The following is a 25,235-nucleotide window of genomic DNA, read 5'->3' as shown; positions in this document are numbered from 1 at the left end:
TCTTTACTAATCACTACGAGCCTGAGACGCTGACGACGCCGTTAGGTTTAGGGGGAGAGGGAATTTGGGAATGCTCATGAAGGATTCCTGATAAAGTGATGGTCTATCTCTGATGGATTTGGATTTTGGTGTGGGCAAGGCTACAAGGGAATCAAAATTGGATCTAGAAAAAGAAAAAAGACTTCAACATGGGCCTAAATCAGAAATGGACTTGTTAGAAATAAACTTTAATATGGCCCATGCAGCTTTATTTTTTATATCTCACAAAAATTCACCAAGGAGGCCCGGTTATCAGTCCACTGCCTACCCATAACCCGACCCTACTTGGTCTTCGGGTCAGACCCAGTCTGTCCCGAATTTCACCGAGCTTAGACTATTTCAAAAATTGGACTGGGTGAGACCGGGTTGGACAAGGTTTACCGAGGTTACTGGGTTTCATGTGCAGCCCCCTGTGTCCAAAAATTCTAAAAAATTTTAAAAAATTAGAATGAAGTTTTGATAGCCTTTTATGGGGTTTAAAATGAAAAAAAAAATCCCATTGCAAAAAAATTGATGAAATTCTCTGTGGTTTTGGCTAAGTATGAATATTAGTCGAAATTGAATAAGTTTTAAATATGACATGACCTCAGATAATTAGAGATAAATAGGAAATAATACTTGATAGAATTATAATAGGTTTTAAAAAGTTTGGTCACCAGAAAGCAAATTAGTTGCTTTAATGGAATTTAAAGCCGTTTATACACTATCTAGGAAATAAATACTTGAAGATTATAATAGGTTTTTAAAATGATTTCGTCACCAGAAAGCAAAGTGGTTGGCTTTAATGGAATTTAAGCCTGTTTATACACTATCTGAGAAATAAATACTTGAAGAATTATAATAGGTTTTAAAAATGATTTCGTCACCAAAAAGCAAGTGGTTGACTTTTAGACCTAAGAAAAATTAGAGAAATTTTCTATAATGAAAATATATATTGGTACCCAAGGACAAATTCTCAGAGTCATTGACTGATAGAGAGAATTCGGTCAAGTTTACTTTAAAATAAATATTATTAAATGTTTTAATGAAAGAACTAAGAGAAGAGCATCACTTCCTCTTTAGGCATTTTATATAATACTATGTGAACTTATTTGTGATGAGAAAAGGATGTCAGAACATGTCCCTGTGGTATCAAGCAAATCAAGACCAAAAAAAGTACCTGATACAGTGTAAATTGTAAGATAGGTGGAGGAATAGTTAAGGGTTTGATTATACACAAATTTCCCTTCATTTTTCCTCCCTATTTTATTGCCAAATTGATAAAGGGACATGAAAGGAATTAGACAATTTCTTAGTTGGAAGAAGAATTAAATATTATTTATAATTAGTACATAAAAAATATTAGAAGCACACATGGCAAGTGATTAAGTTAGAAGGCAAGAGATTTGTACAATTAATGAAAGGTTTGGAATGGAGGGTGGAAGCTCAAGCACACATGGCAAGGGATTAAGCATGAATCCATGGGATTTGTACACTTAGAAGAGAGTTAAAATGGATTGTTAGATCCTGAGCCACACAACCATTGTAATTTGAGGCAAGATCAAGGGCCAAGATCCAACTAAATAATTAGAAATATCTCCTTCCCTCCCTTGTGTAGGGAGCTTTCAGCCATAAGAGCAAAGAAAAAAGGGAGACCGAACCCATAAAGGAAAGAAGTGAGAAGAGGAAGAACAAGTGGTTCCATGCAAGTCCAAGCTCCAAAATAAGGTATGAACATGATTTTTGTTGTAGTCTATACTTTCCTACTTCTTTCTAAGCTTGGCTGCGGATCTTGTTGAGTTTCCAAAGGATAAAAACCCATGATGAGATGCTGCCCAGATCTAGATTAGTAGAGGAAAGAATTGATCAAAGTTAAATTAAGGATTAAAGGCTAAAACAGAACATGAATCAAGTGGTGGTTATCTGATAAATTTGTAAGAAACTCCACTTCTTCCTAACTTGAGTAATTTTATGATTAGGGTTAGAGGATAAAAACCCATGGTTTTAGTTAGGGTTAGAATTTTTATGATTTTAATACTTCCAATGAGTTTAGAATGAGAACTTGTATAGGGTATAAATGAAAAAGCAAGTTCGAAAGCATTAGAATTAGAAATAGAATTTTGGGCCTTATGACCCTATATTTCGACCGAATCAAGTTAAATAGTGAGGATTTTGTTTTTGATTATTTTGATCTTAAAACTACTAGAAAAAAGGCTTTTAACAATGGTTAAAATGAGTTTTCCACAACAGTTTTGGAGGTGACATGAATTCTGTCGACGTTGTAAGGGAATAAACATGGTGGTTTAAAACCGTCGTGAAAAATAACTTTCCACGGCGGTTTACTTTCCACAGTGGTTTTATTGATCAAACCACTGTGGAAAGACTATATGTAATGATGATTATACAAATAACCGCCTTTAAAAATGATTTTAACGGCAGTTATATGTATAACTGCTGTTAAAAACAAGAGTATTTTTTTTTAATACTACGTGAATTTCCTTTACAACCTCCACGTAATTTACAAACGCAAATCAACCAATAGAGACAGAAGAATATGCAGAATCATTTCAAGACATTTATTCTAACACTAATATCCAATTCTTATTCAATCATCTAATATATCAACAAATACTCAACTAGAATCAAACAATGAACTAAAATGTAATGAATAACTTAACTATTTCACATTTTCAAAATTCTCTAAGAAACAAATTTTAAATTTTCAATCTACGGGCTTCTTTCATGATCTGATTGAACCGTAATACTTTCAGACGCATACTAAAAGGATTTAAGGAAGGATGTTTCATTTTACATCTTATCATTGATCTTGATCATGAGTTTTCTCTAAAAGATCTTGGTTCCTTGAATTATTTGTTAGGAATTGAGGGTAAACAGTTGACTAATGGTGCTTTATAGCTAGTGCAAACTAAATATCTAAAAGATATTCTATTTTGTGCAAATATGAGCAATGCTAAAGTTAGGTTACACCTATCACCAAATAAAAAAAAAAGTTAGGTTACACCAATGACAATGGGACTTAAACTTCCTAAGACTGGATGTGATCTAATGTCTAGTCCTCAGTTTTATAGGTCCATAGTTGGAGCTTTGCAATATGCTACCATAACTTGGCTAGAGATTAGTTTTGCTGTTAATAAAGTTTGTCAGTTTATGCAAATGCCTCTTGTTGTTCATTGGAAGGTTGCTAAGAGAATTTTAAGGTATCTTGTTGGTTCATTACATTATGGCATTATCATTAGTCCTTCTCTTAGCAGAACAATCACCACTTATTATGATGCTGGTTGGGCAAATGACTGAAGGAGCACCTCTAGTTTGTGTTTATTTTGGTAGTAATCTCATTGCTTGGTCCTCTAAGAAGCAGGTTATAGTTGCAAGATCAAGTATTGAGGCAGAATACAGGAGCACAACTTCTGTTGTGTCAGAAATTTTATGAATCAAGTTACTTCTTCAAGATTTACATATAAATCTTACTAAACTAGCTCGAGTACTATGTGATGATCTAAGCATAGTAATGATGACAACAAATCCAATTTTACATGCTAGAACAAAGCATAATGAGCTTGACCTCCACTTTGTGTGAGAAAGAGCTATCAAAAAAGAGTTCTTGGTTCAACATGTTCGAAATATAGATCAAGTGGCTGATGGGTTCCCAAAACCTCTATCTCATTTTTTTTTCTCTGAGTTTCGTAAATACTTAGGAATACAAGCCAAGGTCGCCCAAAAGGGTAGTTTGGTTTAAGGGAAGATATTAGAATAAAGATATTCTAGAAGTATTAGCTACTGCTTAGTTGTAACTTATAGTTTCTGTTGTAACTCATTTGGCTAAGTTGAGCTATGGACATGTAAGCTACAGGTGTCTCCATATATGATATACTTCACATCGTTAATGAATTAATCCATTCACCTTTCATTTTCTCCTCTTTTATTACAACTCAGGATCGAAAAACACAAACCCTAGTAGAGTCCTTTATTTTCCCTATCCTTCTCCTTATATCAGCATTTTCAAGCATTTGCTGCAACAAATGACATAAACACATGAGAAATTTTAAATTCTAACACATTATATTCTTGACAGCAAACAACACAGACTTGACACTTGTTTCTATGGCATTCGCTATGCTGTGAAGAAAGATACAACAAATCTCCTCCCTCATTCTGTAATGTTCATCGGCGAAAAATGCCCTTCATAGTAGCGAAAGACATAGAGAACTTCTCCACATATGCTGTCACATTCATCGCAGCGAAAGACACAAGATAGGTATAACTCCCACAACTCGACCTCCTACTTAACCGTGACTTTTCCAATACCTTAGTCATCCTTTAGCACACATCAAAACCCCATTAAATCAAGTTTAAACACATGTAAATCCTTTAATGAGAAACTAGGATGTTACGATTATAGTGGATATAAAGAGGAAGATCTCGAAAATGACTTGGGCCAAAGTGATCATAATGGGCCTTTATCAAAAGTGAAAGTACCAAAAAAAAAAAAGGCAGTAGGCTTATTGAAGCAATATGTTTGAAGACTTGGACCATAACATCTTAATTTTTATCCTTAATATTTAAGTAATATTAGGGGAAACCAACGGGGTTGGGTTTAGCAGAAGGTGCTAATCTCCCGTAACGTGATGGGTCAAGGTTCAAATTCTTGTTGAAAAAAGTACTCATATTTAGTGCCTGATAGTGTATCGAGTAAAATTACTTCTAATAGGAGATACATATACTTACCAAAAAAAAACAGTAATATGAGAGAAAATAGCAAAATACTATTTTAATCAACCTCTTTGACTTGCTATCTGGTAATTAGGTATATGTAATCAAAAATTAAGTAGTGACTTATGAGTTAATGTATTTTTTTTTTTCCTCCAGTTGTAAATTTCTGGAGGAAGACTCCAATTTTGGAGGAAGATTAATAATTTATCACACAATTTTAAGTTACAAATCAGATAGTGTGAGAAACACATTCACCAGTACATTAGTTGAACTATAAACTGTTAAAGGAAGGTTTCCAAATTTTGGAAAAATATTTGTAAATTATTACATATTAAGTTCTAAATAATAGTACTAGTTATCTTATAAATTTCCAGAGGATTTGTAAATTTCAAAAGTTGACTTGTACATTGTGTTTGAAGATTTATAAACAATAATATTTATACTATTAAATATTAAATTATTAAAAACATGTGATTAGCAAGTGCAGATAAGAAGAATGGCACACTTCTCAGACTTCCCTAACAACTGCTATCTTACGTTATGTATATGATAAGCGCAATCGAATTAAATAAAGCAAACAAGAAGATAGATGAAGAATGCAACAGTCAAAGAGGGATGGAAAAAACCTACACCAGAGCTTCATGTACGCCCATCAGATGCTTCCTGTAAATTCAAAAAAAAAAAATGTATTAAAGCATCCGGAATAAACAATCGGAAATTTATTGGAAACGTGAACCCGGAAAAAACAATCAGAAGCTACCAATTGTGGGGTGAACAAATAAACAAACAATCTAATTTCCGGGGCAACAACAGAATCAAAATAAGAACAGAAAGCGGGTATGGTGAGTGTTCTAAGCAGCTGCCGAATTTTTCTAACCAATTATGCTGCTCGCTCATTCAAGCACTGACCGGACATTCACTTGTGTTTCTTTTCCAGTGGCGGGTATCTCTCGAAATACAAATCGAAGTCCGCTATGCCAATGGCCTTTCTCTATCCAGTCGGATTCTCCGAGTAATCCTCTAAATCGTCGGTGTCCGACCAGAGGAACTCGGCTAACTCTTCCACATTCCCTGACATCTGATGGGAAGGGGTCTCCTGGACGAGGGGTGAAGGGATCTCGAAGCACGACCTGATTAGAGTCAATGAGGTGGAACTCTCTTAGCTCTCCTCTTCGATCGAACTCCTCTGGTCCAGAAAAGACGGTGACCTCGCTTGAAACACGACTTAGGTGGCTGGATCTTGAAGCACGACTTGAGTCAAAGAACTTGGGAGGATTTCTGGAACTTGAAAGGAAGAGCGAGGTAGTGATGACGAGGTGGAAGGTGATGTGGATGGGAGGGAGGGAGAAATGATGAGGTGGCATGTCGTATAAGCTATCTGGTCAAACTAACCTTCAAAGTTAATGGGATTAACTGCCACCACGATATTGCCATGTTTTTGTAACCTTCGGGCTGACATTGGAACTCGAAAAACTTTTAGAGGCCATGTATTTCCGGAGCAAATTTGCATTTTATATCTATTGAATATCTTTTATTAAATTTTTCCGTCAAAAGATTTTATTCTATATTATGGTTTTTTCCTTGCTCTAAAAATATTTCTCTTTTAGACTTTTGCCAAACATAACATCAAAAATAAAAGGCAAAACAAAAACACAAGATTGCCCCTAACAGAATAATACCCGTGGCATCAAAAAAAAAGAAAAGGAAAGAAACAAGGAAAGAAGTAAGAGAAGAGAGGTCTTGTGCAGTTATACCTTCTTGCTTCTACAATGCAAAACTGAGTTTTGGATACCTATCTTCTCTCTGCAAAACATGCCATCAATGAAAGAAATAAATAAACATGAGATCTGTTATTTCTATGGAGCTTGTCTCTCTGTGATTGCCATTGATGCAAAAGATCCAGATTATTAAAGACTTACAGATGCATAATAGCTTCTCCAATAATTAAGCTTAAAAACCAAATTGCATCTACAGCGCCCAACTCAACCCAAATCATCTAACCTAAACTACATATATCATGAGTACAACATAAGAATAAGAAGCTTTAATGCTTCTGTGATATATTCCCCTGAACATAAGCCTCCAAATAACTAAAGCAATACAGAATGAAGCCATTGCTGCTTCAGAATTTTCCTTTTCTTTTTTCACTTTGGGGCCATTTCAAATGCCTACTAATCAGTGGCCTTAAATGTGACTAACTGGGGCCATATCCAATAGATTGAATTCCTTATGCTGTTCAACTTATATTCATTGGCCATTTTGAGTGGCCAAGCTATTGAAACTTTGTGACCTTCTTGAGTACTCCCTTATGAGTTTGGAAAAGAAGGAATCTTCTCTTTCAAGTAACTTCGATGGCGCATCGAACTGTGCGATTTTTCCTGTCAAACATATCAGACAAGTGGATTAATGATTTGAGAGTAAATGGGACAGAGTTTCGGTAATTTTTGGTTAAACTACATCAATCTCTCATATTTTCAAAATATAGACTCATTTCTTCTACACTCAGAAGGTAAATTACACAAATTAAGTTTCTGTTTTTAAATCATTCACAACCCCCCCTTGAAATAAGAGTAAACTGTAAACATGACTAGCTTTTACAAAAATTGTACATGCACCTCTTCTCTATTTCAGAAAAAGCTTGGGTACATTTTGAAAATAGAAGAGAATTCTAGGTGATTTTAATAAAACTTGTGAATGTGCATACTTTACAAGTTAGTGTAGGTCCTCAGAATAAAAGAAAAATCCATGTATCTTTTTAATGAAACTAGAGAAATATGTGTAACCTACTCATAATTTTACTGAGTATGTGCTTGTGGATATGTCAGTGTGTCTTCACTTGTCAATGACGTGTTTGACTTACCATCACTTAGAACCAAAACCAAATCGCTATCGATAACAGTGTGGATTCGATGAGCTATTGTGACGACAGTTCTATCTTTGAATTCTTGACCGATGATCTTCTGTATCACTCCATCTGTTGCAGAATCAACTGATGCCGTTGCTTCATCCAGCACAAGTATGCTACTCTTCTTCAGTAAGGCCCTTCCAAGGCAAAATAGTTGCCTTTGGCCTGCACTCCAGTTTTCTCCATTTTCAACCACTGATAATAATACAGTCAATCATTTTAGAAATGATTGGTACCGGGAAGGTTGATTGATAAAATTGCAAAAATCCTATGAGTCGATGAATCGAACCTGAGGCTTGCAATTTCTCTTGCTTTGATCTCACGAGCTGACCAAGCTGACATTTATCCAAAGCCTGAAGGTGAAGGATTTGTTTACATATTAGGGAAAAAGTTTCAATCTTAAGGAATAAAAAGCTTTCTGATATACCAGCAACCAACTTCACACAGCTCAATATTAAAAAACTTGCAAGATTATATTTAATCTCTAGAATAATAATGTAGTACATATACAGATTAAACTACATAGATTTCGTTAGATTTTGTTGAAACTACATAGACTTCTCATTTGTTTTCAAAACCGATACAAACCTGCCTTGAGCTTTGTTGAAGCTACTCAGACCTTTCTTTCACATTAAAAACTTACACATAGATCCCGTGAAATAAATAGTAAATTATACTGATCTTGAATTAGTTTTGTTGAAATTATACAAATTCCCCTTCTGTTTTCAAAACATACACAAACCTTCCTAAAATAGTAGAAAGGTTTTAATAATATTGTTAACTATTTGACCTCTAGAATAAGCATGCAATATATTTATGTGGGCGTATATAACAGCATCCTAACTATTCTTGTTTTTTACTGTTTGGTTTAGTTATTCACCTCCCACACTTCCTTGTCGGAGTGTTGCTCTAGTGGGTCCAAGTTTCCTCTAACTGTGCCTTCAAACATTGTGGGATCTTGTGGAATGATGCTAAGCCTCAACCTTAAGTCATGTAGACCAATCTTGCATATATCCAAATCATCAATTACGATGCTTCCTTCCCAAGGTTCAACAATCCTGAAAATGGCCTGTATTAAGGTTGATTTTCCACTTCCAGTTCGTCCCACGACACCAATTTTCTTTCTTCCCGGAAATGTGCAATTGATGCTTTTCAGAACAGAGGGCAGATGTTCCGCATAACGTATCTGCCAAGCATGATTATGTAGCAGAAGAGATAGTAGAAAACACTTGAGCACATTGAACTTGTATATATTTATGTTCATGTTTAGGTTGGTCTGTGATCTCTAACCTGCAGATTTTTGAAACATATTGTTCCAATTTCAGGCCAGTTGTTTGGAGGCCGAGAATCTTCAATTACAAGAGCTGCTTCACTTTTGATATTTGAGTACTGAATAATTCTTTCAACAGATATCATCTTATTTTCTGCATTACATATATTCCATATGACTGAAGCTTGCAGGACATTCAAATTGATCCCATAAGTTACTGCCAACCCTGCAATGCCTGTAGAAAAGAGTTGCTTGAAGGAATAAGTGCTCTATTGAGAACTATCATCGCCTCCAATGGCTGTATAATCTTTAAAATGATGTCATCATACTACTTCTCTTGCAGTAAAGATTTCAAACTTATTCATATGATAAAGCAATTGTAAAGCAAAGAGTTCTGCTTACTTGGATTGATGATTCCTTCTGGGAGGACCACAAGCAAAACCAGTGAGAAGGCAAAAACAAAATTGGATAGTAAATTCAATCTGTAAGAAAGCCATTCCATTGCAGATACGTTATGGAACCACGGTTTTGAGTAGCTGTCAATGAGCTCAAGATTTGAATATACAAAACGGCCTTCTTGATCAAAAGCTCGAATTGATGCTACTCCTGCCAATGATTCTGCAAAATGGTGCAGAATTGGAGCTATTTGTATTTGTGACAGGCGAGCCAGTTCTCTTGCTGTTGGTGTATAGTATCTCTGAAATAAGAATACTTGAACATTAGCCAGGATATCACGCAGCTAATATTGTACAAGATTGCAGAAAGAAGCACCATTCAACATCAATTTGAGCTACTTAACTAATTTAGGCAGATTGAAGAAGTCAATTAAATTAGTTAATTACAACAAATGTGATATATTTCCATAAAATACTGCTATATAATATTAGATCATATATCAATTCATATGTTAGTTAAATTAGTTTGGAAAAACTGATAAATATAAGAGATAAAATGGCTTAGGGTCTCATATTTAAGACTAAATCCAACCCAAAGTAGTTCCTATATTAAGGAGCAAAGGTAGTATTTTATAGGAACTGAAACCATAAAGAAAGGATCTCATACTTGATACCATACGCAGACTGCAGTTACTGGAATGAAGATGACAAATACTTGCCATGCCACCTGTGACATCACTGCAATGGTACCCAGAATCTGTATTATTGAGAAAGCACACCATCCTAACTTGGTTGCCATTTCCAAATCTAGCACACTTTGATCTGTGGAGGCCTGCAAAAAAAATTCTGAGTCTATGAATCACTTTGAAGAAAACGACTCTCGGATATTATTTAGAAACTTTAACAAACTCTTGAGATATTATTTGCATGCCTTCGCTTACAGGAATTGTGCTTGAAAGTAACATGCATTCCCCCACACAGACATTATTTACTCTATGTTATAGTAGTTTTCTTAAAAAAATCAGTGGCTATATCTAGATGCTAAAATAAATATTAGAAACTAGCAATTGGTCACATTACCCTGTTCAAAATTCTGCCATGTGGAGTTGAATCAAAAAATGACATTGGTGCTCGAAGAATACTATGCAGCATATTGATAAATAATTTCTGTGCAGTCCAAAGTCCTGCTTTTGCCACTAGTATGGCTCTTAGGAGCACGCAAAATGCACTCCCAACAGAAAGTGCCATGTAAACAAGTAGTATGAAATCCATTTTAAATGTAGGCTTGGCATCACTTGATGTAGGGCAAACCCAAGCCATCCAATAGTTACTGGCAACCTGAAGTACTTGGAATGAAGATTGAGCCAAAAGTATGAGAGGAACTAGAGCACCCCCTTTGACAGTGGTCAAATAGGTCCAGTAAACTTCTCTTGAGATGCTTCCTCTTTCTCTTTCTTCATCTTGCACAAGCTTACCTTCTTTTTCATTGATCTCTGGCGGACTTCCTTGCTCTATGTTATGTTGAGTGTGAGAAAGTTCTGAATTTGACTGAGAATTGTCGTTAGATTCACCCTCGGGTGCTGAGTTTAGAGTTTTTCTACTTGAATTCTCAACCATGAGAATTGACTCTAAAGCTTGGTTATGGGCTCCAACTAAAACTTCAAATCCAATATTTTGCTTTAGAAGTTGTTCAAATGTTCCAGCTTGTGCAATCCTTCCATTTTGCATCACCTGTTTCCATATACAGGTCGGTTGTATCACATGTCAAGTAAATCGATTTCTAGAGAATAGTTCAATACATAAATTGATATATTGCCACATTGTATTTGTGGTGAAGTAAATATAGAAACAAAATATCACCCTGCACATACCAGAATAAGGTCTGCCGCTGGAAGAAACTCTACTTGGTGGGTAACATAAAGTATAGTTTTTTCTCTGAGAACCCCCATAAGGCACTCCTGCAGAATATATAAAATATTACTTACTAGACTGAGTTAATTTGATTTATAAATCTACAGAAGTCTGACCTTGAAGAGGTGGCTTCCAGTATGAGCATCAACAGCACTAAAAGGGTCATCAAAGAGATATATATCGGCATCTTGATATACTGAACGTGCTATTTGTATCCTCTGCTTCTGTCCTCCACTCATATTGATCCCTCTTTCTCCAATCTCTGTCAGGTCACCACAGGAGAATAGCTCAAAGTCCTTTATCAATGCACATGCTTCAATAGTCTTCTCATACTTGACACTATTGTATTCCTTTCCAAAGGTGATATTGTCCCTAAAATTCCCAGTCAATATCCATGGTGATTGCGGAACATAAGCTTTTGTTCCACCGATCTTCACAGTCCCAGACTGCTTATACATTTCGCCCAAAATGCTAGAAAGTAGGCTAGACTTTCCAGAACCTACAGTCCCACAAAGTGCTACCTTCATTCCTCTTTTGACTCTTAAATCTATTCCATCAAGGGTTGGATTGCTTGGCTCAGAATCCCAGCTGAATCTTCCTTTTTCAATAACTATATCAAACTGTGTTGGTCCCTTGGAACATACTCAATGGCATTATGTTGAACTTCCTCTTCCCTGACATAAGAAGCAATTCTGTCTACCGAAACTTTCCCTTGAGCGACCGACGTTGAGTAAATCAGGTAAGTTAAATATAGGATCCTGTAACATCCGAAATGTGGCGAATGCAGATAAAACTCTTCCAGCTGTTAGTTCAATCCCCATCAACATACATACCCAGAAGGTTACTAAGGAAATAAATGTAGGTGATCCCCAGAAAATAAAAGCAGAAAATGCTCCTTGTCTTAATGACTTCCATAACCAGATGGATTCTGTTGCCCTCAGTTCTTCTAACCTGTTCTGGAATTCAGTATCCCAAGCTTGAAGTTTCAGGGTCTTCATATTTCTAAGGACTTCTGATGTGGCTTTCATCCTATTATCCTTAGCCTCCATGATCTTAGATTGGTATCTTTTCTGTATTCTTGTAAGAGGTATGTTCATACCCATAACTGTCAGCGTAGCAGCTAGTGCAGCCAATGAACCCAAGCCAAGGTTCGTGTGCAAAATGCAGACCGCTAAAGTTACTTGCACTGGAAGCATCCATATGACATTTATGTAATACATGAAGTCTGTGATTCTCTGCACATCTACACTCATATAGTTCATGATCTCACCACCGCTGTGACTTTGGCGCGATTTACTAGATAGATTCAAGCCCTTCTTATATATGTGTGATATCAATGCCACTCTAAGGCGAAGACCTGCTTGTCGAGCGCCAAAAATCCATTGCCTCTGAGTTATTGTCTCAATCATTTTGGCACATAAGAATCCAAGTGACAACAAGTATCCTTCATTCAACCCAAGGCTTCCCTTCTCGGCTAGGAAACTCACAAAGTCAGTGATTAGGTATGGGCCAACATATGATGCTGCTGCACTTACCACTGCAAAACATGCATTGATCAGAGCCTTCTTCCTAGCAAATAGATAGATCGCCTTATAGACAGATGGATTTGTGGTCCCATCAGCCTCCTTGACATTTCTTATGCTCTCATCAAAGGATGAAGATAGAAATTCCGCAGAATCTTCGATGGCAACATCAGGAATGTCACTCTGTTCAAGGGCCTTCTTATACCCTACCGCAAACAAGGGATTGAGCCATGAGAAGGTAATGAGTTCAAGGAAAGTAGATTTCCCATATAAAGATTCCCTTTTGAGAGATTCTGAATCCTTGCCACTTTTCTCACTCAAGAGTGGCTCAGAGATTCCATCCGTGGCAATCAACACGATCCCAGTTCTTCCCCATATTGAAATGCCCAATAGAATCGTTGAAGCAAGAAGGCCAAGCAAATCTGCATATTCCCTCAATCCAATCTGTTTCTTTTTGCTCATTCTGAAGTGGCTATGAAAGGCTAAGTTGATAATACACAAAAAAAAACTGCAAACCCACCATGATCTTATCATCCAAGGGAACTTTACATTGACTTTGGGCATCTTGCACACTGATATCAATGTGATTGCCCATGCTAATACCAGAACTGTCTCTGATGTAAAAACCACAAGTTTTGAGTTGCACTGAGTCTCACCTTTTACCACCATCAGAAGCAACAAGATATGAACTGCAAGAAGTAAAGTGCAGCAAAATATACTGGTTTTGCAAGCCAAACCATACTCCAGCACGGTGGGATGAATCTCTGTGTCTTGATCTGAGACCTTGTTCTTCCTCTTCCTGATCGATTCCACACCTTTTATTATAATTTGAATCAACCATATTGATAAAAACCCAATTCCCACTGGCAGCATTACATTCTCCAACATGCATGTGAGCCTAATGTTAGACCTGAAGTACAACATTGAGGAGATAGGTGTTACAGTGCTGTACTGAAACATAGGATCACAGCTATGATTGGCATGATGCTACGAAAATAGAATTTAACTATGAAGAAAAATTCAGCATAACAAGGACAGATAATTGTATCTCCTATAAAGAAATAAATCTAAGAACTCTTGAGCGGTGATAATTCATAAACTCAAGACATCAGAAAATCTTATAAAAGTCTCTTTGTACAGCGAACCCTGGATAACGTTTCATGTCCCAATAGGGCAATTAACATTACAATGATCACCCTACTTTGATAAATCATATTGTTTTTATTTAGCTCAGGAATAAAATCTCAAAATATAAGACAGCTTCCAAGAAAGCCACCACGCCAAAACATATTTAGAATCCTTAGAAGTAGGCTCTCAATCAAAGGAGGCATAATAATTACTATCATACACTATTCTGTAGACCAAAAAAAAAAAACTATTATTTTCACTTTTGAAAAATTTTTAAAATTTTTCTTTTAAGAAAGAAAAACTTTTATCATCATTATTATTCTTATCATCTTTTTAAAAAATGAACTAGAAGATGTTTGTCCCATCCATCATCTGCATCACATGGTGACTGCGCAGCACATGGCACCAAGTTTGGCTTTCAAGCCACTTATTTATCTTTATCGTATTGCCGCTATGCACAGCAGTGGTCCAGATCCAAATCACATTAATGTCCCAATTAGCAAAAGGACAAAAACATAAGAAAGTACAAAAGATGACCCCTCATTTAGAGAATCCCATTTTGCTTCCGCCTTTTTTCCACGCTGAAGATATGCGGCAGATGAGGAATACAAATTTGATTTTTATTTACGCCTATAACGTGTGGGTGTGTGTTAAACAGGCGGATACATGGGTCCCACACAACCCAACAGCATTGATGATAGGTGGGGCAGGTCAAGTGGAGCCCAGTGAACAGGGTTCTTTGCCATAATAATGATTGAATATATATTAAAAATAGTTAGTCCATGAACCTGTGGAACTTTATTATAGAAATTAGTGTGTCGTGATGCATGTGGAATATGTCCGGTTGATATGGAAAGAGGAGTCCATAAAAAAAAAAAAATCAACCTTATCATGAGGCATTTTTATGAGTGTGCATATATATGTTTTAATTTGGTCTATTAATTTTAAAAATATATCTTGGATCATTTAATTTTAAAATTATTAGTCTCTTAATATAATATCTCATATCTATTATTATTGTATCGGGTTTGAATAGGGATACTTCTCCTAAAAGTATTTTTTGCTTTTGCATCAAGCCGAACCTGAAATCAATTCCTTCTCCTAGGATCGATGTATGTCAGTAGTATTTATTTATATTTTTTTTGCCATGAAAGAAAGTTTCAATAAACTGGAAATGAGTACACGTATATGCAGTAGGCTTTTTTTGTCTTGGATTAAGAAGGCTTTTTAGACTAAAGAATAGTTACAGAAGTAGTATGTATAATTTATAGACCAACTTGGCTTTCGTAACGACAAGAAACTCAAACTCACGCTCCTGTGGGGTGTTGGATTCTTTCTTTACATGTTGGATTGATGTTCAGTGGCAATATTTTACTATAATTTATTAAAGGGCTGAACAAGCTAAGTTAAATCTTGTGTTGAATTATTCAACTTGGAATAATTTTTTTATCAGAGTTACATACTGCACATGATAGGTCACTTTAAGCAATCAATGATTAGAAAAGCCACAAGACATTCACAAGACTAATTGCTCGCTCATTGGAAAATGACTAATTACATAGCAAACCTCACAGATGAAAACAAGGGGGGGAAAATATCAAATAACATTAAAACTCAAGACGCGCGATAATCAAAATAGTTCAATGCAAAGTTCCAAGCCAACAAGGCAGAAAATATAATTAAACTCATCCATCTAGAGTAACACAAATCATCAAACACTTGAACTTCAACTAGTAGAAATAAAAAAAGCATATAAACACGTACATTTGCGCAAATAAAAGAGATGAATATGGATTCACACACCAGATAATATTCTTGTGCGTGATGATCAACTGATATTATCAAAAGAATATACAAAACTTCCGAGTAAACTGATGAAGATCTGAACTTACTTGTAGCACATAAAACCATGTTGGATAGGTCCTCCCAAAGCATGATTCAAGCTCAAATCGGTCTCTTTCCACGTGCTCGCTTTTCTCTCTACTCACAGAAGCCAAGTTTTCATACGCTGTGTACGCACATATCTGTACACACACATAAATAACAAAGGTTGCTACGAGAAGCTTTCAAGATAGAGCAGTATATGACTCAGATGGCCTTAATTCGAGAACATGGAGAAAGAAAGTATTTATGAGAAGTGTGGAGTTACAGAGAGATAGAAGGAGGAGGAGGGGTAAGAAGAAGAAAGGCTCATAGAGAAAGAGAGAGTGTTGCTTACCAAGAATACATGATTATGTATTTATGGGGTCGCTTTCAATGAGAGAGATTGGGGGTGGGGGGGAGAGAGAGAGAGAGAGTAGGGTTAGATCGATGTCACGTACGTGAGAATCCACCAGAGTCACAATCAGGAAACTATTTTAAAAACCTAATTAAACAAGCTTACGCGTCCTTAGCTTCTTCATCTTACTGAGATTATATGCCAAAATAAAAATCCCTATCATCGACCAAAAAGGCCTAAATTTATATGGTAAATTATCTGTAAAACGTTGGAAGTGACTTGAATAAGTTGACGCCTTTCGTTGTTTTCTTCTTCATCTGATTGATACTAGGGTTTTCAAACCTAAGAGACTTACCTTCGCAATGAGCAATATTAAACAGATGCAGAATGAGAAAACTCAATTTTAAGAGAGATAGGATCTCACATTTATGAAGTGTCGGAATTTGGTAGAGACGTACATGAGCTTCGAAATTGCACGAATTATGTGCTTGTTAAATTTTAAGAACTGAGCATCGAAAATTTAGTATAGGAGCTTTTGGAAGAGAAATAATCTAGGAGTAGATGTTGTTGAAAGGTTTATTTCTATCACGACACTTACCTTCAAATCCCCCCCCCCCAAAAAGGCTTATTCTTCGTGATTCTTAATATAAGAGGGACGCAACTAGTCTGAATAAATTAAAAAAATTATATAAATTAATTAGTTATAATAAATGTGACTTAATCTTCTTAGTATACTTCCATATAACATTAAATTGTATATACTTGATTTATAAGTTTGGTAAACTAATTTGAAAAAAAAATAAATATGATAGACATTAAATTGAGTTGTTTATACTACTTCCGCTTCTTGATATAAGACCTAATTGATTAATTTAGGGATATTAAGAAAGTCACCAAATTTTTTAATTATAGCATATGGTACATGATTTTTCTAAGGGAAAAAGACAGAAAAATGCACCTCCAACTCCAAAAGCCCAGAAACGTCCGCCCAATTCCACAAATCCCATTTTGGTACCATGAGATCAAATTGGGATTATTATGTAAAAGGAAAAGACCACATTGCCCTTCATTTTAAATATTATTTTTAAAATATTACAGCCCCTACTGGTCGGCCGGTCACCGGACCTCCGGCAGCGGCGGTCACCGGAACTCCGGCGACCAGCCGACAATTGGTCACCGGAGCTCCGGCGGTCGGATTTTTTTTTTTGAAAATTTTTACAACTTCAATATAACGGTTAACAACTTTTGTAATGCTATTCACAACTTCAGTATAGCAATTAACAACAGCTTTTCTGGAAAATTCAACAAACTCCGGTGACCGGAAACAATTATTTTGAAAATTTTTACAACTTCAATATAACCGTTAACAACTTTTGTAATGCCATTCACAACTTCAATATAACAATTAACAACAGCTTTTCTGGGAAATTCAACAAACTCCGGCGACCAGAAATAATTTTTTTGAAAATTTTTACAACTTCAGTATAGCGGTTAACAACTTTTGTAATCTTATTAACAACTTCAGTATAGCGGTTAACAACAACAAACTCAAGCGACCGGAAACAATTTTTTTGAAAATTTTTACAACTTCAATATAACGGTTAACAACTTTTGTAAGCTTATGAACAACTTCAGTATAGTGATTAACAACAGGTTTTTGAGTTTGTTAAAGGCATTACTGAAGTTATAAAAAAGCCACTTTTTGAATTTTTCGAAAAACTTGTTGTTAACTGCTATATCAAAATTGTTAACCGTTATATTGGAGTTGTAAAAATTTTCAAAAAAACGTAATTGTTAACGTTATACTGAAGTTGAAAATTTTTACAACTCCAATATAACGGTTAACAACTTTTATAATGCTATTAACAACTTCAATATAGCAATTAACAACAAGTTTTCTAGGAAATTCAACAAACTCCGGCAACCGGAAATAATTTTTTTGAAAATTTTTACAACTTCAATATAGCGGTTAACAACTTTTGTAACCCTATTAACAACTTCAGTATAGCGGTTAACAACAGGTTTTTGAGTTTGTTAAAGGCATTACTGAAGTTATAAAAATGTCACTTTTTGAATTTAAAAACTTGTTGTTAACTGTTATATCAAAGTTGTTAACCGTTATATTAGAGTTGTAAAAATTTTCAAAAAAACGTAATTGCGAACGTTATACTGAAGTTGAAAATTTTTACAACTCCAATATAACCGTTAACAACTTTTGTAATGCCATTCACAACTTCAATATAGCAATTAACAACAGCTTTTCTGGGAAATTCAACAAACTCCGGCGACCGGAAACAATTTTTTTGAAAATTTTTACAACTTCAGTATAACGGTTAACAACTTTTGTAACCCTATTAACAACTTCAGTATAACGGTTAACAACAGGTTTTTGAGTTTGTTAAAGGCATTACTGAAGTTATAAAAATGTCACTTTTTGAATTTAAAAACTTGTTGTTAACTGCTATATCAAAGTTGTTAACCGTTATATTAGAGTTGTAAAAATTTTCAAAAAAACGTAATTGTGAACGTTATACTGAAGTTGAAAATTTTTACAACTCCAATATAACCGTTAACAACTTTTGTAATGCCATTCACAACTTCAATATAGTAATTAACAACAACTTTTATGGGAAATTCAACAAACTCCGGCGACCGGAAACAATTTTTTTGAAATTTTTTACAACTTCAGTATAGCGGTTAACAACTTTTGTAACCCTATTAACAACTTCAATATAGCGGTTAACAACAAGTTTTTTCAACCGCTATACTGAAGTTATTAACCGCTATACTGAAGTTGTTAATAAGATTACAAAAGTTGTTAACCGCTATACTGAAGTTGTAAAAATTTTCAAAAAAATTGTTTCCGGTCGTCGGAGTTTGTTGAATTTCCCAGAAAAGCTGTTGTTAATTGCTATATTGAAGTTGTGAATGGCATTACAAAAGTTGTTAACGGTTATATTGAAGTTGTAAAAATTTTCAAAATAATTGTTTCCGGTCGCCGGAGTTTGTTAAATTTCCCAGAAAAGCTGTTGTTAATTGCTATACTGAAGTTGTGAATGGCATTACAAAAGTTGTTAACGGTTATATTGGAGTTGTAAAAATTTTCAAAATAATTGTTTCAGGTCGCCAGAGTTTGTTGAATTTTCCAGAAAAGCTGTTGTTAATTGTTATACTGAAGTTGTGAATAGCATTACAAAAGTTGTTAACCGTTATATTGAAGTTGTAAAAATTTTCAAAAAAAAAAATCCGACCGCCGGAGCTCCGGTGACCAATTGTCGGCTGGTCGCCGGAGCTCCGGTGACCGCCGCTGCCGGAGGTCCGGTGACCGGCCGGCCATTAGGGGCTGTGATATTTTAAAAATAATATTTAAAATAAAGGGCAATGTGGTCTTTTCCTTTCACATAATAATCCCAATTTGGTCTCATGGTACCAAAATGGGATTTGTGGAATTGAGCGGACGTTTCTGGGCTTTTGGAGTTGGAGGTGCATTTTTCTGTCTTTTTCCCTTTTTCTAAAATACTCATCTATATCATTAGATTATATATCAATTTGTAAGTAAGGCAAATTAGTTTGGAGAAAAACCATAAACATAAATATTTTAAAGTTTAAAGTAATTAAGTAACTTTCTTAATCTTTTTAAATTAGTCAATTGGATCTTAATTAAGATCCGAATGTAGTATTTAATACCAAATCTAATTCCCCAAGCTTCTTCTTTTTTGCAAACAATTCCCCGGCCAATTTTTATATTAGAAATAGGAGGGAATAGCTTTTATTTATATTAATGATTATGAATTATTAGTCAGTCCATGTATGCATACTTTACCCCTTAATGACAAAATACAACCTCCTTCTTTGAAATTTTACTTTATAATCATAAGGCATGTTTTTAAAGGTTTTATGTTTCAATTTATAAGATATATCACTTATAACTAATTAATCTATTTATTCCGAAAATGTCCTAACAAAATTAAAAAAGTATTTGATCCTCATTAATTTTAGTTATTCCCGGTTTAAAAAGTCCAATGCATTTAATAAATGGTATATTTATAAAGATTAGAATGTTTTAAAAGTATTAACTAATTTCATTTGGTTTCTTTGAATTATTTAAGAATGCATAGTAGTAACTCTAGGTTCCTTAATTAACTAAAATTTATAATTCAAGCCTTATAAATGAAACATAATTGCTAAGGCCCAAATAATAAAAGCCTTGTTTGATTTTTCTATTTCCAAGAAAACTGTTTTTAAAAATAAAAAGCTTTGCTTGATAGTTAATTCTTTATTAAATTTTTGTATTAAAAAAGAGGAATCTACTTAACAAATAAAAAAATCAGAACAACTTATAGATAGGTAGATGGATGGATGGATGGATGGATTTTATATATATATATATATATATATATATTATTTTTTATACTGTAAAATTATCTTTGTTTTCTACAATCAAGCAACAAGCGGCGTACAACTTGACCACTCCAGCTCTAACCTCCCGAACTCAAACTTGTCGAAACTTGCTCTCTATTCTCAATCTGGTAAAATATGATTTTTTTTTTTTACAGCAATCATTCAAAGTGCAGATATTTTTTAATTTTTGTTTGGGATAATTAATTCACAGCTCCTTATAGTTTCAATTAATTTTGAATCAGGTCCTTATAGTTTTTTTTTCTTTTTATCAGGTCCTTATACTTTCACCTATTTTTAATTAGGTCCTTGCATTTATTTTTCTTTTTATCAAATCCTTATAAGTTCACCTTATTTTTAATTAAATCCCTGAATTTTTTATTCTTTATTTTATAAATTCTAATAGTACTATTATATAAACATAAAGTAGTATATATTATTTGATATTAGTTTATAAACAATAATATTCTAAAGATATTGAATTATTATAATGATTTTAATTTTTTCAGCAAAAAAATTAATTGTTCTAAAAACTTTTCCTGAATTAATTAATTCTATTACTTTTTTATTACATAATTATTAATTTAATTTAATTATTAATATTTTATATTTCAGTATTAATCTATTTAATTAAGCTTATATTTAATTAATAAATAAAAATTAAAACTACATGGACCTGATTAAAATTTAGTGAAATTATAAGGACTTAATTAAAAGAAAAATAAATATAAGGACCTAATTAAAAAAAGGTAAAAGTATAAGGACTTAATAAAAAGAAAAAAAACTATAAGGACCTGATTCAAAATTCGTTGAAACTATAAGGACTTGCAGATTAATTAACCCTTTTTGTTTTCTAAAATTTGTTTTGAAAAACAACTTTATACAACTATTCTTAGAACATAAAAATCTAAAATCCGAATAAAACAAGGTTAAAAGTTTCATATTTAAAGTCCAAAGCTGATTCAGATAACAGTACCATACTGATTGTAGGATAATTCTCATAAAAAATTATTAAACAATTAGAGAGATGAAATTTACTAATGATGAAGAAAATTTAAAGAATCATGTAGGCGTTTCCATATATTAATTGATCTAAGAAATAAATTTTTTTCATGCAGTTGTGTTATTAGGGAAGAATAATGAAGAAATATATGTATTTTTTTAAAAAAAAATTACTATGCAGTAGGGATGTTCAGCTTGGCCTGTCCCAACCATCTCATCCTGATCCCGACCAATTCAAGACAGGACAGTACATGACAAAAAAAAAATGGAATGAGACCACTATGAGACGAGACAAATCAATGATTGAGATGGGACGGGACGCGACGTGACGTGTGATAAGGTCATCCCATTCCGTTTCATCCCAAGATTTTTTTTTTAAAAAAAAGTACTTAATAATAATAATGATAATTAGTTTCTATTATGATTTTCAGCTCTTAAGTTGTAGTGTTATCTCAACAAGATCTCCTTCCTTAATAAAAAAATTTATAAAGCCATTGTATAGTGTTTTTTTTTTTTTACAATTTTGTTTTTACATCTTTTTACATTATATAATTGGGCTTTCTAGATAATATTTTTGTAACTATTTTTATCTTCAGAAGCCTAATAAAAAACAAATATTTCAACATCAAAAAAAAAAATCCAAGCTCAAAATTACAATGATTTGTCAAAAAAAATAGAAAGGTATGGAAATCCAGTCCCTCCTTATATACCAGGATGAGACCGGGACAAACCTATCGTGGTTCTATTTCATCATGTGAACAGCCATATTATGTAGTCTCACATAAGCAATTAGTTATTAAAAAAATCCCACAATGGGTAGAGCCGGGAAAATAAACCAAGCCCGTCATAGCGGCCCGTTTAGACTTGAAAATTACGAGGGCTGAGTTTAAAATTTTCTCCCTCAAATGGAAAATAGGCCCTACAAGACTGGCCCTAAGGACTGAGGGCTTAAATGGGTCGACCCTGTAGGGCCGAGGGCTAACCCATTTAGACCATTTTATATTTTTTTTTGTTTTTTTTTAAAATTTTTTGTGTAATTCTAATATTATTAATTTTTTACATTGTTAATGATATTTCAAATATTTAGTTATTATTATCATTTTAAAATTAAATTTCATATAATGGTTTGATTTATTTAGTTTTAGACAACAATTTGTCCAATTAAATTTTTAAAAAATGGGTTAATTTGGAATTTAATAATGATTTGATTTATATTATATGTGTTGATATTTTTAAACTATATATATTTGATAAGAGAGTATTTTTATACGTATATAACTTGTAATTCTATAATTTGAATTAGAAATTTATGAGTTTCAATAACAATGTTTCTCAAACTAAAGTAAAATAATAGCTAGATTACAAAATTTAAAAGTGAAATTTCTATAAAGAAAAAAAACTTGATATTTTTGTTACGAAAGAAAAGTATACTTATAAAGAAGAGTAATTGATTATGGTGATGATGAAGTTTTAAAAGATTAATGACAGTGTTTGTTTATTGCACATTTACACTATAGATAAAACTTTTAAATATTATTATCTTGTTAATGAATATTTTAGATGTTCTTAGATGTTGATGGATATTTATATATAATGATTTTTTTGTATTTGTGACTTAATTTTATTCATATTTATGTCTTTTATTAATAATTTTATTGGTTTATTTTTATTTTTTTATAAAAATGTGAGAAAAATGAAAAATAAAATTTTTTCTTAAACGGGCTGAAAGCCCGCAGGCTAGCCTTGAGCTCATTAGATTAAGGGCCGGACCTAGCAAATTGGGATTTTTTAAAATTTTGACCCTCTAGGGCTAGCCCTTTTAAGCCTGCTAGCCCTACAAGACCAGCCCGTATTCCCACCTCAACAATTATACAACATAGTAATGACAAGATAGCGAAAAATGGCATCAAGTCAGCTATATTAACTATTGGAATATTTTTAAAATGAAGAGATGTGTTTTTAAAAAGTCATATCCATATGCAAATTTATTAAATTAATAAATTTATATTAGGGGTTACGTCTTCATATAAATTAATAAATTTATTTGAAGGGTTGTGTTTTCATATAAATTAATATATTTATATAAAGGGTTGGGTCTTCATATAAATTAATATATTTATATGAAGAGTTATGTAAGAAGTTACAATACTAAAAGACCCTACATATGAAATACATTTTATTTATTTAAATTATGTTGGTTCATGAATTAATATATGGTTGTAACTTTTCATTTAACAAGGTATTATTCTAAAAAGTATCTCTTCAAGATATCATTCTATGATCTATATAAACTTCTTACCATCACTTCATTTTAGAGACAACACAACACAAATACAAAGATCAAACTCAACTTTCTTTGAGTGCACACAGAGATAGAATTAAATTATCACTTTGTAAAGGTTATTGTTGTCTTCTCTTGAATCTTGGAAGTCCAATTCATATTTCAGGGTCTTCATTGTATCCTGAAGAAATTTCATCAGTCAACCCAACTTGCACCCTAAAAGATAAGAACAGGTAGGTGTGAATTAAGTCTAAAGAAAAGTACTGCCTACATCTTGAAGACATCGTGCATCACTTTCTTCTTCATCTCTTCTTCTTATACTCTTCACAGAACCATTCCCGCCAATAATCTTTTAGCTTAATTTTCGCAAGCACAAATGGCTTCTTTAAAGGAGTTGACTATAAATTTTGTGATGTTAGAAAGATTCAAAGAAAGCAACCTTTTGATGAGATGGTACTTGTTAGAAGAAATAGATAGTTAAATCCAAGAACTTTGTAAAGGAGTCATTTTGCACAAATTCATATGGTCAATGGCAAAAGAGACAGATAAGTATCTGCTACACCTTACTTCTAGCATGGTTTAGAATTTATTCTGAGACATTTTAGACCACATTGGATGGTCGTGGGCTCAAAAATATCAAAAAGACGCTGATTTTCATATTTTTACTATTCATATGGTAAAAATCTAATTTTCTAATCTAATTTTGAAAAATCATAACTTAATCAAGAAAAATCAAAATGGAGTGGTTTAAAATTCTATAGAAAGCTCTTTGAATTCTATTTCAAGGAAAAATAATCTTGTGAACCAATTCTATTTGAAAAAGTGTCAGGTTTTTATGAAAGTCACCTCTATCCTTTTGGTAAAAACTCTTTTTTCATATTCTGGACCTTAACTTTGAAAAATCATTATAAATCGTATAGTTGGCCATTTTTAACGTGCTACATATCAAATTGAAGCTTAGAATGGGATCTACATTCATACCAAATTTTGTGATTTAATGCATTCGGTAACTTAATAAAAAAGTGGATTGAAATTGGCATCCTACTTAGGGTTATAGCATCAAGCACATATACTTATACATGACCAAACATAATTGTTTCCTCATGGTTCATCACCATTTTTATACTTAGATTTGCAGCCTTCCTTTTGATGATTCAGCCCCTAAAATGTTAGGTTACATATGGGAGATGAGATTTCAATAAAATCCCAGTAGCAAGATCAATCAACCAAAACAACAACATGCATCATTGTAAAGCATTTCAACATTAGCTATCATAGGAGAACTAATCTTCTTATAAATAGGCAACCTCGACATGTAAGGCCATGGCAACAAATGCAAGGAGCAACCATATCACAAATATCATAGTTCAACCATATAATAGCAAGCATTCATGCCATAAATAACAATGCAAAGTTAACATTAATGGCTAATTAAATCCCACAACTTTGATCCAA

At 33.5% G+C, this 25,235-nt stretch overlaps 1 protein-coding gene across 1 annotated transcript; it reads right to left on the bottom strand.

Annotated features, from left to right (window-relative positions):
• Positions 1–6,571: 6,571 nt before the first annotated feature.
• On the bottom strand, positions 6,572–16,082 carry LOC114714732 (putative ABC transporter C family member 15). Its single transcript, XM_028899503.1, is given in 13 exon segments — positions 6,572–7,127; positions 7,610–7,849; positions 7,944–8,007; positions 8,535–8,840; positions 8,945–9,159; positions 9,327–9,621; positions 9,987–10,151; positions 10,400–11,050; positions 11,191–11,277; positions 11,347–11,858; positions 11,861–11,957; positions 11,959–13,663; positions 15,774–16,082. Coding segments are annotated over 13 exon segments (4,479 nt in total). The 5' UTR covers positions 15,785–16,082; the 3' UTR covers positions 6,572–6,996.
• Between the last annotated feature and the right edge of the window lie 9,153 nt (positions 16,083–25,235).

The sequence above is a fragment of the Neltuma alba genome, unplaced genomic scaffold (genome assembly GCF_004799145.2).
Source record: "Neltuma alba isolate B1F8T4 unplaced genomic scaffold, ASM479914v2 tig00011539_pilon, whole genome shotgun sequence".
Classification (NCBI taxonomy): Eukaryota; Viridiplantae; Streptophyta; class Magnoliopsida; order Fabales; family Fabaceae; genus Neltuma; species Neltuma alba.
Note: the sequence above shows the minus strand (reverse complement) of the source record. Positions and strands in the feature narration are given on the sequence as shown.